The 14883-nt window shown below is 38.7% G+C and overlaps 1 protein-coding gene across 2 annotated transcripts in view; it reads left to right on the top strand.

Annotated features, from left to right (window-relative positions):
• The window catches only part of eeig1a (estrogen-induced osteoclastogenesis regulator 1a), a 66343-nt gene extending 51997 nt beyond the window's left edge, over positions 1 to 14346 (top strand). The window contains exons 8-13 of one of the 2 annotated variants that reach the window (XR_013817357.1): positions 93 to 188; positions 1816 to 1984; positions 2546 to 2667; positions 3984 to 4053; positions 4175 to 4327; positions 13973 to 14346. Coding sequence is in view for 1 of the 2 variants with exons in the window: in XM_079827792.1 (XP_079683918.1) it covers positions 93 to 188; positions 1816 to 1984; positions 2546 to 2667; positions 3984 to 4053; positions 4175 to 4220 (503 nt within the window). In the remaining variant the exon portion in view is untranslated. Of the gene's footprint in view, positions 1 to 92; positions 189 to 1815; positions 1985 to 2545; positions 2668 to 3983; positions 4054 to 4174; positions 4889 to 13972 lie in introns of those variants that run through there. The other variant, XM_079827792.1, reaches the window with a different exon arrangement.
• Positions 14347 to 14883: the final 537 nt, after the last annotated feature.

Below are 14883 nucleotides of genomic sequence, written 5' to 3'. Positions count from 1 at the left end.
CTAAATTAAATAGCTGACGAAATGAACCACTTGACAATCTTGAGTTGTTCTATATCATTATTTTGTCTGTTTTGTTGTCTGTTTTCATTTAGCTCTTCCCGAGGAGGTGGATCAGAGTCCCGATGAATCGTTTCACACGGGTCATTCACGCAACTCAAGTTATGCCAGTCAGCAAAGCAAACTATCAGGTGTGTGTGTGTGTGTGTGTGTGTCTCTTCACAATCAAGGAGTCCTCAGTGAATTCTGAACGTTTTCTTGCGTGCCGTCACTAGTTGCTGAATCAGGAAGTGCGCCTACAGCTTCCTGTCTTTTCCCCATTAGGTCCTCGCTATTGTGTGGGAATGTTTGTTTAACATATTCCTACTGACACTGACACTGCAGGAGAGCAAAAACACACTCATCAGCTACAGTGTTTGTGCACTTTTGAAGCTAATTATTGCTGCATGACAACTCACCCGACATATGCGATGACCGTCAGACTGTCTTTGCTACGCCGGGACCAATTTAAGTTTATTTTCATTCATGATTTCTTTTCATGCATATTGTTTAACTTTTCATACTTTCTCTGTAATGCTTTACAGTAATGTCCCATTAGGTAATACATCAACTAACATGAACTAATCATGAGCAATACATCTGTTACCGTATTTAATCATATTTGTTAATGTTAGTTAATAAAAATACAACTGTTCACTGTTAGTTCATGTCACCTCAGGAATTTGAAATAATTATATTAACACATACTCTTTTTGATTTGAATAATGTATTAGTAAATGTTGAAAGTAACATGAACTAAAATTAAAGGTGCACTATGTAACATTTTTTCAGTAAAATATCCAAAAACCACTAGGCCAGTGTTATATATTGTGTTCAATTGAGTACTCACAATATCCCAAATGTTTCCAACTATTTGTAAATCCACCGAGCGAACACACAGAGTAACGTCACAACATAATTTTCAACACACTCAGATGTGTCTAATATGATCAGCAGAGCTGATGCTGAGACTTTGGCATAATAAAAGTCCCGCCGGCGACTGTGGCATAATAAAAGTCCCGCTGCTCGCGAGGCGTGTGTTGCGTTCATCTTATTAACAATCGCTCCAGCGGTTCCTCAGCTCCACAACACTCGGTCCTGCTTCTGCTTCAGACTACAGTAATGTTAATAATCACATCAACATGATTTCTGCCCGAGTCCTATCCCGATTCTTTCCCATCGGCTGTGAGGTGAAGACCACATGTCCCAAGATTCTGCGCTCAAACCTGATGTCATCAAACTACGCCTTTGTTCTGAACAGGTGACCTCTAGCGGACAGAAAAGTTACATGGTGCACCTTTAGTAAATGCTTTAGAAGTATTCTTCTTCTTAGTTCATGTTAACTAATGAAAGTTTATTGTAAAGTGTTCTCATTGTTTATTTGCTGTCATCTGATGTTTGATTGATATTCTTTCTCTGGAACTTGTAATTGTCAACATTTATCACTTTACTTAAAACAAAAGGAGAGGTAAACATGGATCTGAAATGACATTTCGAGATTTTTCGAAAGCATCATGAAACAAACTTGCACTTTGAATCCACAAAAAAGCCGTTGGCAGAGCTTTATTCTGTTAGAATGCATGTTTTCAGTTTACTATGCACACTTTCTGCTTTCTTACTATTTAGTAATTTCATAAAGTCGCTCTTCTGTGATGCTGCAGTGCTTTACAGGTGGAGGTTGAAGTGGTGCATGATGAAACCCTTGTTGATTGAGCGTGTGTGTGTGTGTAGTCTACTGACTCTGTGTGTGTGTGTGTGTGTGTGTGTGTGTGTGTGCAGGCTACAGCACCGAACACTCCTGCTCCTCCAGTCTGTCTGATTTGACCCATCGCAGAAACACATCTACAGGCAGCAGCGTGAGCACAGACGTCCCTTCTGAGAGCGACAGCCGCCCCGACCGGCCTCCACGACCTCCGCGGCCCATCTTACCCTCCAACAGACCTCCACGGTACGCCCACATCAGCCGGGCCTCAAATGGGAAATACATAAATGACAGGCATTATTATATTTCATGTTATATATATATACTGGAAAAAATATGATTAATTAATAATAATAAATAAATAAAGCATTTTTATTATTATTAAATTCAATTAATAAATATATGATGTAAAATAAAATATAATAAATAAATCATATTATTATTATTGAATTATATATATATGTGTGTGTATATATGTATACAATTTATTTAATAATTCATTATCTGCATCAAAACTGGAAATAAAAAATGAAACTCGATGCAAATCTGCAATAAAAATTATTATATAAAATATTATAATGATAAAATATTTATCGCATTGACTTCCATTTTTGTTTTTCTATTTTTTAAAATTGAATTACCTTAATTTAATTTCATTTACATGCGCACGACTCCACCGAACATCTTAAACACGCTGATATAAACATGCGGCGACACACTGATGTATGTAGTCATGAAATATTGTTCCTCCGCTCGTATGTCTGACAGTAAATGTCACTGGTGCTTCTTTCCTTCTGTTTATTCCAGGAGGAAACAAGATTCGGTGGAGGATCACCCGACCTGGGTCAACGACACGCGCATAGACGCAGATGACATCGTGGAGAAGATCGTCCAGAGCCAGAACTTCTCTGACATCAGTAACAATGAAGGTGAGAGTCTCAGGTCCTCCGTCTCGGCGCTGAATGTGTCCGATCACTGATCAGGGACGTCTTTCACATGTGTAGTAGATACTCATGGCTGCTCACATAATCAATAACTATTGCACCAATAAAAATAAAGGCTTTAAACATCGCCAGCTAAATACAGCTTTAAAAGAAAACTGCTGATGCTACCAATGCTAACACGTGCAATTAAAGTCTTTTCAATTAAATGTGATTTAATAAAATTATTTCCATTGCATATTTCCATTGTTCCATTTTTGTATATCCATCTTATTTTTTTATTTAAAAACTAATATATATATATATATATATATATATATATATATATATATATATATATATACGTGTGTGTGTGTATTAATTTAAATTAATTATAATTATATATAATATATATAATATAATTATTTATGAACATATTATTATAATTTATAGAGTAATCTATTATTTATTTATTTACATCAAAATGTGTGCGTCTGTGTGTGAGAGAGTGTGTGTGTGCGTGTCTGAGTGAGTGTGTCTGCGTGACTGCATGTGTCTGAGTGTGTGTGTGTGTGTGTGTGTGTGTGTCAGTGAGTGAGAGTGTGTGCTTGTGAGTGAGTGCCTGTGAGTGAGTGTGTCTGTGAGTGTGTATGAGTGTGTGTGATTGCTTGTGTCTGTGAATAAGTGTGTGTGTGTGTGTGTGTGTGTGTGAGAGAGTGAATACGTGTGTCTGTGAGTCTGTGTGTGAATGTGAGTCTGTGTGTGTCCGTGTGAGTGTGTGTCTGTGAGTGTGTATGTGTGTCTGTGAGTGTGTATGTGTGTCTGTGATTGTGTCTGAGTGAGTGAGTGTGTGTGTCTGTGTGCGAGTGAATGAGTGTGTGTGAGTGTGTCTGTCTGTAAGTGAGTGTGTGTGTGTGTCTGCGAGTGAGTGAGTGTGTGTGTGTGTCCGTGAGTGTTTGTGTGCGTCTGTGAGTGTGTCTGTGTGTGAATATTTGTGTGTGTCTGAATGTGTGCGTGTTTGTGTCTGTGAGTGAGTGTGTGTTAAATAAATTATAGTCAAAATTATACATTAACATATTAGAATGTATTATTAATTTACCTGCATCAAAACTGTTAATAAAAAATGCAAATAATGCAATAAATATATAAAATTGTTTATTGTAATTTTGCAAAAATGAGTTCCATTATTGTATGTACATTTTTATTGCATTTAGTTGCATTTTATTTATTTTTAATGCGATAAAATGTTGACAAAATCCATTTAGAAGAGCTTCCAGTGTTAAAGACATGCACTCATTTCTCCTCTGGTGTGTGTGTGTGTTCAGACAGTAACCTGAGACTGTTCGTGAGCAGAGACGGCACTACAGCGCTGAGCGGGATCCAGCTGGGAAACAGGTGACTCAACACACACACACACACACACACACACACACACACACACACACACTGGAACAGGGTTTGTTCTGCGGTCACAAAAACACAAACGTACTGATCAATCTGTGTGTTGTGTTCACAGGGTCTCAGCCGGTGTGTTCGAGCCAGTCGTCATTGAGAGCCATTAGAGTTATTGCCACTGTGTGTCCGGTTTTATCACTGGAACAATCACACAATCTCTGATCTATTCAAATCACCTGCGTTTTCATTTCCAGATGTTTAAGTGCCACTGCAGGTGCCTGAACAAACCACTGCACAACACAACACTTGAGCACATGTGTGTCGTCTACTTACAGCTGCATATATGCGTGTTTCTTTGTCTCTGAATGAGGTTTCACACCTGTAAGTGTGTGTGTGTGTGTTTGTGCGTGTCGGATGGCACTTTTATAATTTGTGGCGAACACTAAGTTTTGGCACAGGCTGTGATGTGGGCGTTTGTCCTGGAGCATCAGCCGGTCTGAATGCTGTGAAAGGACCAGAGATGCTCTCTGACCCACCGGACGTCTCGTCTCGTCTTGTTTTTCTGTTGCTGTGCGACGCAAAACTCCCTCCCTTCAGATTCTAGTGTTATAAAGACCAGCTTGATGCACTTTACTGGGCAATCTCTTGAAAACACGTCCTGCTCACACAGTAAATCAAAATCAAAAAGACAAGAAAATGACTTTTAGGTCATTAAGATTTTTTGATAATTTAGTATTTTTGTAATTCCCATTAGTTTTTCATTGCAATATATGTTTATGTTAGACTAAATGCATAGGCAGTACAACAAATACTATCTTTATTTACAAATACATTTAAAAAAAAACAAAAAAAAACGTATATATATATATACATACATGCACGCACGCACGCACGCACACACACACACACTCGCGCGCACACACGCACACACACACACACGCACACACACACTCACACGCACACACACATACACACACACACACACACACACTCACTCACAGGCACAGTCACACACACATTCACTCACAGACACGCACTCACTCACTCACAGACACATACACACTCACTCACAGACACACACACACACACACACACACACACACACACACACACACACACACACACACACACACACACACACTCACAGACACACACTCACAGACACACACACACACACACACACACACAGACACTCACACACACACACACACACACACACACACACACACACACACACACTCACAGACACACACTCGCACACACACACACACACACACACACACACACACACACACACACACACACACACACACACACACACACACACACACACACACACACACACACACACACATTCACTCACACACACACACACACACACACACACACACTCACAGACACACACACACTCACAGACACACACACACACACACACACACACACACACACTCACAGACACACACAGACATATTTTGCATTACAAGACATTAGAGGTAATGTGCTTTATCATAAAGAATAAAGTCACAAATCTTAATGGTTCTAATAATAGTCTTCCTTTCTGATTTTGGGATAAAATGTGACTTGGACGCGTCTTGAGAGATTTAATGAGATTCACTAATACCCACAAACACTTCATACATATAATAGAAAATACATATTTCTAAATACACTATACTTTAATACTCAGTATTTTTGAGTAAAAATATCTGCCACTGAGGTCAGAAAAATAATAAAATGAGTTTTCCCTCAGATATGAAGAGTCAGCGGCTGTGTGATCATTCACAACATCATAATCATGATCGCAGCCACTGCTGGTTCACATGCAGTGAAGTCTGTCTTGAGTGAGTTTCAGCTGCTCTTAAAGGGATAGTTCACCCAAAAATGAAGATTCTGTCATTAATTCCTCATGTCGTCCAAACCCGTGAGACCTTCGTTCATCTTCAGAACACAAATGAAGATATTTCTGATGAAATCTGAGAGCTCTGACCCTCCATAGACAGCAGTTTAATGAACACTTTCAAGGGCTAGAAAGAAAGTAAAGACATCGTTAAAATAGTCCATGTGACTCCAGTGACTCAACCTTAATGTTATGAAGCCATGAGAATACTTTAGTGCGCAAAAATAACGACTTTATTCAACAATTTCTTCGTTTCTTCTACCTGACGTTTTAAATACAGTGCAGAGCTTCCTAGTTCTACACCAGAACGCCGGCTTACCATTGGCCGAAGCTGTTCATGTGACACACGAGCTGACCAACGTCAACAGCGTCGGAGACTTGACACAGACGAGAAGAAATTGTTGAATAAAGTCATAACAAGGATAAGGTTGAGCCACATGGACTATTTTAACGATGTCTTTACTTCCTTTCTGGCCCTTGAAAGTGTTCATTAAACTGCTGTCTATGGAGGGTCAGAGCTCTCGGATTTCATCAGAAATATCTTCAGTTGTGTCTGAAGATGAACGAAGGTCTCACAGGTTTGGACGACATGAGGAATTAATGACAGAATCTTCATTTTTGGGTGAACTATCCCTTTAAGATCCTTCACCTGAGCTCACAGACTCAGTTCTCCAATCCAGAGCCAGCTGGCTGGTTAGTTTCCTTCACAAACAATCCCTAAAGACAAATAGAGCCGGAGTTTTGCAGTAAGGACAGACGAAGCGTGTGTTTGTGTTTCTCAAGTGCACTTGATAAGCTGTGACGGACTCTTTCGGTGCCGCTCGGATGAACTGAGTGCTTGTAGCGTTCAAACCGTTCTCATTTATTTTAATGAGGATATACCTGCATTAATATTAGCGATCATAAGCACTAAACAGTACGCAGGTTCAGCTTTGGGCCGTACAAGCAGAATGACGTTCATCCGCTCGGCACAGACACCGAGATCTTCACATGCTCTTTAACTGTTGAGCACAAAATGCACAAGCCCTTCATATCTCTCGCAAATAAGCTAACGTTTTAATGCTATATTAATAAAATAGACCTATAACTTAATAAATGTCTATAATTTCAATGAAATTCACTCGTAGTTCTATATGTAGCGCACTATTTTTGTGAATCTCAAATGTGCTTTTAATCAATAAATTTTAAGAAGTTCTTTTACCCGTTGCCGTTTTGTTGTCATTATGGATGTGATGCATTAATCTTCCATATTTCTGATTAACAGAAGTCTTTAATTCTCTAAGATGGAAAAAAGACAGTTTATATAGGTAATGAAAGTTTGGGCTCGGTTAGATTTGTTTAATGTCTCTTCTGCTCACCAAGAGTTTATTTGATCAAACACAGAAATATTGTCAAATATTTTTTACAATGTAAAACAACTGTTTTCTATGTGAATATAGTAAAATGTAATTAATTCCTGTGATCAAAGCTGAATTTATCATCACCATTACTCCAGTCTTCAGTGTCACATGATCCTTCAGAAATCATTCTAATATAATGATTAGCTCAAGAAACATTTATGATCAGTGTTGAAACTAGGACTGGGCGAAACTGTATCACGATATAAGTGTTTCATATCGGTCGATTTGGATAATTATTGATATTTTTATGACCTATTTAAAATAAGGACCAGGAGAAAAATCCTGGGACCCAGAAAAAAGTTTTTTTAACAGTATTTTTTCCATGTCATTACATTGTTTAGAGCATAAGAAACAAATGAAAAAAAAAAACATTTTTGAAAAATGATATTTTATTCATATGTTATGATATGTCCTCTGTAGTTGACACCAGGACTCAGTTGTTTAAACAATAATGTGACATTAAATTGCATGTATAGGCAGAAACAATGGATTTATTTTTAATTCACCAATCAATTTTTAGGTTTCAGTTTTTTTTTTAAACAAACTTTGTTTAAAGATTATTCTGAACTGTGTTATGAAAGATATAATGAAATGCATTGATATACCATTTTACTTTATGAAATATGTGGGTAAAATGGCCATACTTGGATTTTCCCATTCAATATACAATACAATATATCTATACAATGCATCTAATTTGCATATTAATGTTTTCTTGGTGCAACATGTAATGAAAAAATAAGTGTAATAATGGGAGGAATAATTGGCAACATTTTCATAATAATATCTAATACTTCATAGGAATATTGATATGTAATTTCTTTCCCTATTCACTTGTTGTGTCTCCCAGATTGCCTGATAAACAGTCCAGGCGTCCACTAAAGTGGACATTTATGAAATCAATGCCCTGTTTTCTAACAGAAAGTCATATTTTGATTAGAAACCCCTTAACATTTTCCTGAGATGATGATTTATAACAAACAATTTGAAAATTAATCTGATTTAAAGTAAAAAATATTATCATTTTCCATAAGAGGGCTAAACATTAATGTCAGCCGTTTTTAAAGACCAAGGAGTTGTTGTTGTCCTGGTGAAACCTCCAAACATTTGGTATCTCTAAAGCCCTGAATGTGCTCTTGACAGGACATCCAGACTCAAAACTGTGACATGTCAGAGAAATTAACTCCAATATAATGTGCACTACAGTGGACAAAAGTCTATCTATTCCTGGGTCCCAGGAGGTTAAAACTTTTTATTTTAAACTTAACCTTCCTCTGATTATAATCCCCTCAGTTATAACGGCAGAAATGTCAACACGACCATGGAAAACACTCAAATAATTCAAATGTAAACACAAGTCTAAAATCACAATGTGCGGTGTTGCAGCTGCAGATGTTGTTGGATGTTAGACGAGTGCTCCAAAGGATGAGCGCGGCTAAAGTGGTAAAACAAGTTTGTGGTATTACCAGTCTTGGTGGGGGCGACGGTCTTGCATAATTTGCAGACGACATTGGTCTGACAACGGTCACTTATAAAATCCAAAAAACGGCCATACTGGCGAGCTGACTTGTTTTCCTGTTTTATCAACAATTTCCTCGCTTGCCGCGGCACTCATTTTCCACGCCGGCTCTGTTACTGGCCCGGTCTCAAATGGCACACTTCATGTGCACTTTCGGTCTTGTGGACTTACAATGGTCGCTGTGTGCGCTTGTCTGTTAAAGGGTTAGTTCACCCAAAAATGAAAATTCTGTCATTAATTACTTCCCCTCATGTCGTTCGACACCCGTCAGACCTCCGTTCATCTTCAGAACACAAATGAAGATATTTTAGTGTAAATCCGATGGCTCTGAAAGGCCTCCATTGGCACAATGCACGGTTCACTCTCAAGACCCTAAAAAGGTACTAAAGACGTTGTTACAAAGTCCATCTCACTACAGTGGTTCTACAATAACTTTATAAGGCGACGAGAATAGTTTTTGTGCGCAAAACAACCTAAATAACGACTTGTATAGGGATGACGATTTCAAAACACTGCATCATGAGGCTTCGAAGAGTCGATTCAGCGGTTTGAATCGCCAAAGTCACGTGATTTCAGCAGTTTGGCGGTTTCGACACGCGATTCGAATCATGATTCGACTCACTGATTCATAGCGCTTTGAAGCTTCATGATGCTGTGTTTTGATATCGGTCATCGCTATATAATTCGTTAATCAAGCGCCAGCGTTAGTTCTGGCAGGCCACGTAGTCAAGCTCCGCTATCAGCTGATTGGGAAATTCTAACTCCGCCCCTCTTTCAGCTGATCTGTTTCAGCTGATCCTATGCTCTCAATTGGCTTCTCTCAAACAGAGCGCCTTACTTAAGCATAGCTTCACTTCAATCTGCCTGCTTGGCGTGCACGCTTCTGCTGCACGCTGCTTTGCAACCCACCTCCTCCTTAAATTGCTAACTTAATCATGTCATTCTGTTGTCATTGATGCATGCTCTGTTCTAAATGGGGGATTTGCTCTGCCCTCCCAGTTAAATGGGAGGTCGTCCCCAGAATCTGCTGCTGTTCCCTGTCTTGGCTTTTCATGGAGCTCATGAAAGGAAGGGGAATTTTGCAAATCTAAATCTTTGCAAAATATGCAATTAAAAATTTTTACTAAATGTTTGTCTATTGTGTTTTTTTACTTTAGTGGACCTGACAGAATTTAGGTTTTTTTTGCGCACAAAAACTATTCTCGTCGCTTCATAAAGTTATTGTAGAACCACTGTAGTGAGATGGACTTTGTAACGACGTCTTTAGTGCCTTTTAAGGGTCTTGAGAGTGTACAGTGCATTGTGCCAATGGAGGCCTTTCAGAGCCATCAGATTTACACTAAAATATCTTCATTTGTTCCGAAGATGAACGGAGGTCTGACGGGTGTCGAACGACATGAGGGTAAGTAATTAAAGGCGGCATGAAATCAAATTTTACAATTCGTATTTTTATATTTAATATTGTAGTGTTTACTATAACTGATTTATCTGTGCACTTCATTATTTTTTTTTAAATTAATTTACCCTTATAATCTTTAATCAAATAAGTTAACTTTCCCTCCCCCATCGAAACGACCTCTCTTCTCTCCCGGTCATGTGCTATGGCGCGAGGGCGGGGCTATGGCGTGAGGGCGGGGCTATGGCGCGAGGGCGGGGTTATCGCCCCCTGTCTCGTTTCTGCACCGCCTCTCAGAAACCTGACACTGATCGTAGCAATATGGTGGTTAGGTACATTTTTCTCGGTGTACACAATACCTTCTTCAAGAAGGACTCAAAAAGAGAGAAATATATGAGAAATAAAAGCTTTTTTATGTAAAAATTACTCAATATAGTCGGACGAACAGCTTGTCATGACGGCTCGCACTTAGGAATGCAGCGTGTGTGAACCCCCTTATAAGGCAGAGCTGAGAAAAAAGTTTTACAGAAATAAAGCCATAAAAGGCTTAAAATAAGTGATCTGTAGGATCTGTAGCATAAACCAGCGAAAAGTGAGGAAATATGCTCAGCAACATATGTAGAAAAGATTTAGAGAGAAAATACATTTATTTAAGAGATAGATCGAGTTTTTCTCCACAACTGAGTGCAAACTTCAAATCTGCCTCCATTTTGTTAGCAACAACTTCCAACGATCCAATCAATTCCCGAAGGACGAAATCAAGCCTCGCCCTACATTATTTTCTTATTTCAGAAGCCGTTTCACTCGGATATACGTCACAATAAGGAGAAAAAGACGATCTCAACATCCGTTTCACGCTGACTTTAATGACAGAATTTTCATTTTTGGGTGAACTTACCCTTTAAAGCTACACTGTGTGATATTTTCCCCCATCTAGTGGTGAACTGGTATATGACCATCCAGTGAATTTTAGTTTCTGTTCTGTTCAATTCCGATTTCGTTTTAACTCCTACGGTGGCCGATTTAGTCCAAGATTAATATGGCTTCCTGTTCGACCTCGTCCACATTCGACACGGTGCCTGTGGGATATTCTGTGCGCAGTGGGATGGTTGGAACTCAACTGGCCTAATTATTCGGCTAGAAAGAACTGCAGCCAATCCAGAACTTTGATGATAGTAATGTTTATTCAGTCATCCAATTGCAAGGCATAAACAGGTTTGCATGGATATGTACATAAATGTGGTTTCTGTGAGAGAACAAATTAGGATGGTAAATATACATGATAATGACATGACAGAATATACACAGTTAAGAACTGTATAACTACACTTATAAGTTACATTTGTATAATGTAACCGTAAACCAGAGCTTATTGTACCATATATAGGCGCTAAATGCAGCTGCATTAAAAGGAGCGGAGCTGCCGCTGCTGCTGCTAACAAGCGGTGTCCGGTTACAAAAGTGTGTGCGCAGGTTTAGCTCTGTATAACAAGTGTTAATATGCTGATCAGACCTGATACATATTTCCATCAACATACATTACAAGCAAATATTTTCTATAAACGAATAAACATTGTTAATAACTGAATGATTATTCAAATAGGTGAGCATTACGCTATTGTATGTTGACACAAAAATACTTCTGAGGTGACATCAACTGAATTACGCGATGACACACTCTAAAACACATCTACAATGACAATAACTATTATTACTTACAGAGTTATTAACGCACAGAAATACCACACAAGGAAAAACAGACTTTTGAGGAATAAACAAGCCAGGAAAACTCCGTATAACTCTGTTACTGGAGCTGCTGAGATGAAAACTCTCTGTGCATGCACCAGACAAGTCTGAACAAGTTGACGCGCACAGTGTTAAAACCGGTTAAAACGCGAATGGCGAAGCTTGAATTTACGGGTATGTCCCTCGTTGGCTAATGTACTTTCAAGATGGAGGAGCAACATGGCGACCACCGTTAGATCCCATTACCTTATGTATTTTCAATGGCATATTATAAACTTACGAGAATACTTTATTACTTGAAAGAAGTATATATACATTAATGAGCACATATATTTTTGAAAGAACTAAGTGTTTTTAGCTAAGAATAGACTAAAAAAGTTACACAGTGTAGCTTTAAGTCCGTAGGGTGTCCCATTCATCATTTAAGCTTAAAGAAGGGTGCTTGTGAGCGCCCCCTTTAGGGCTGCTATGCGCCCTCGATGCGCACTTCAGCTGAGGCCGCAAGTTTGCGAGCTACGCAGAGAACTTCTACCCGGCAGTCAAAGCGGCATTACGTCATGAAAGTGCGGACTCAGAGGAAGACCGTGAGAGTTTAGGGTGCCATTTGGGACAGGGCCACTGAAGAATCCAACACGAGACAACAATATGGCACAACCAAACCTGATACTGTTACATGATTGGCTGTTAGTGTGTCACTCCCTACGTTGCTTGGTTACCAGAGAGTGAGTGCCTTTGTTCATGCAACCAAACTTGCTTCGCAACCTCTGGTTTCTTCCAATGAAGAAAAAAAAGATTGAACGTTTTATTGAACGCATTTTTTATTGATATTGATTACGTGTCTATCACTATACATATCGTTATATCGGCCAGCCCTAGTTGAAACCACTTCATATTTTTGTTTTCAGGATTCTTTGCTGAATAGAACAGCATTTATTTGAAATGGAATATTTTGTGACATTATAAATGTCTGTATTGTCACTTTTGATCAATGTAATGCATCCTTGGTGGAAAAAAATGCCTACTTATATCTTTAAAGGGGTGGTTGATTATGATTTCAGTATTTTTTAACTTTAGCTAGTGTGTAATGTTGCTGTTTGAGCATAAACAACATCTGCAAAGTTATGACGCTCAAAGTTCAAAGCAAAGGGAGAGATTTTCTTTAAAGAAATCGCTTTTTAAGGACTACAACAAACGGCTGGTGATGTTAGTGACATCACAAACCCTTAAATTTACATAAACCCCGCCCCCAGGAACACACAACAAAGGGGGTGATATTATCATGACAGAACATGCTAATCAATGACTTGAAGATCGTTAACTCATAAATTAGTCTCTCCATCATTGTCTGACTCCGGTTTGATCATAAAATAGGCTACCAAACGTCCTGTTTTCCCAGGACATGTCTTGTTTTCAAGTCCTGTCCTGGCCCTATATAACAATTTTCTATCCATACAGAGGGGGCATACTTTAAATGTATTGAAATTAATAAGGAATCTTTGAGTAAACTTCGAGTATCATTTGAGTATCTCATTGAGTGTCCTGGTTTTCGGTAGTCAAAATATGTTCACCCTAACATAAAAGGCTGAACAGTTTCATTGCCCGTCTGAATGAGGTCATCAAAGCTGCTAACATGAGCTCTTGAAGCTCCGCCCCATGAACAGCAGCTCATTTGCATTTAAAGGGACACAAAAGCAGCACGTTTTTTCTCGCCCTTAAAAAGTGACAATTTTAACATGCTATACAAATTATCTGTGGTGTATTTTGAGCTAAAACTTCACATACACACTCAGAGACTTATTTTACATCTAGCAAAAAGGGGTAATCAACCATCCCTTTAAAATAACGTGTGGGCTACTCACACCTCAGCAAATTAAATGTCCATACATATGCATTTGAAATGTGTGAAATAGTGTTATGACCCTCCTTGGCCCGGCTCTCAGTCAGAGTGTGTCTTCTCTCAGCGAGCAGTGGCGTTTTCTCCTCCTGACGGTCAGCTGACAGCAGATCATACACCACACACTCTCCTCCGGAGCCATCTGAACACCATTACTGGTCCTGAAGGGCCGGAGCGCACAGGATCCTGCAGGACACACATCATTACCTTTATGCAGTTTTATGCAGGATATTGTACTAATGCCATAATGGATGCTTGTTTCTGACACGAAAAAAAATAATAATTTTCGTGTGTGAGGAGTCTACGAATTTACATGAAAAGTAAAATAAGTACCTTTTATGGAAGCTTGTTGCATCTTTTTTTTCACAATTCTGACTTTTTGTCTCATAATTGTGAGATACACACTCATAATTGCGAATTATAAAGTCAGAATTGAGAGATATAAACTGATTTCTGACTCGTATTTGACCGTTTGCAAAGACCAGCCTCCTTTAGCTACGGTTGCTACGACCGAGATGGGAGAAACGAAGCTTTTCAAAGATTCGAATCAATTGGTTCGCAAAATGATTCATTGTGTCGAAGCGTTCGAAACACCACCCGCTGGTGACCCCTGCTGGTCAGAACAGTGTAAATGCAACAAAAGCTAATGCCAAACATGCATAAAAACTGCAAATGTTTTATCGAAAGTATAATCTCAAATTAACTAATCATAATCCCAACTAAATATTAAGTGTCTGTATAGTATTATTTCGTTTGTTCTATGGCTAAACGGAGACTATTAACTACTATTATCCCTTTTAATTATACAAATCCCTCATTAAAATGTCTTCAAATGTGTAAAATTCATCAAAGATCAGGAAAAGATAGAAACTTGTTCAATAATTCGTCAGCGGTGAACCACGTTTCGAAACAGCAAAGAAGCATCGTTTATTGAAATCACGTGACGTTGGACTGATTCGAAACAAAAGATTCGTAAAG

The sequence above is a fragment of the Gobio gobio genome (assembly GCF_949357685.1).
Source record: "Gobio gobio genome assembly, chromosome: 10".
NCBI lineage: Eukaryota > Metazoa > Chordata > Actinopteri > Cypriniformes > Gobionidae > Gobio > Gobio gobio.
The sequence above is the reverse complement of the archived record's forward strand: the minus strand, read 5'-3'. Positions and strand labels throughout refer to the sequence as shown.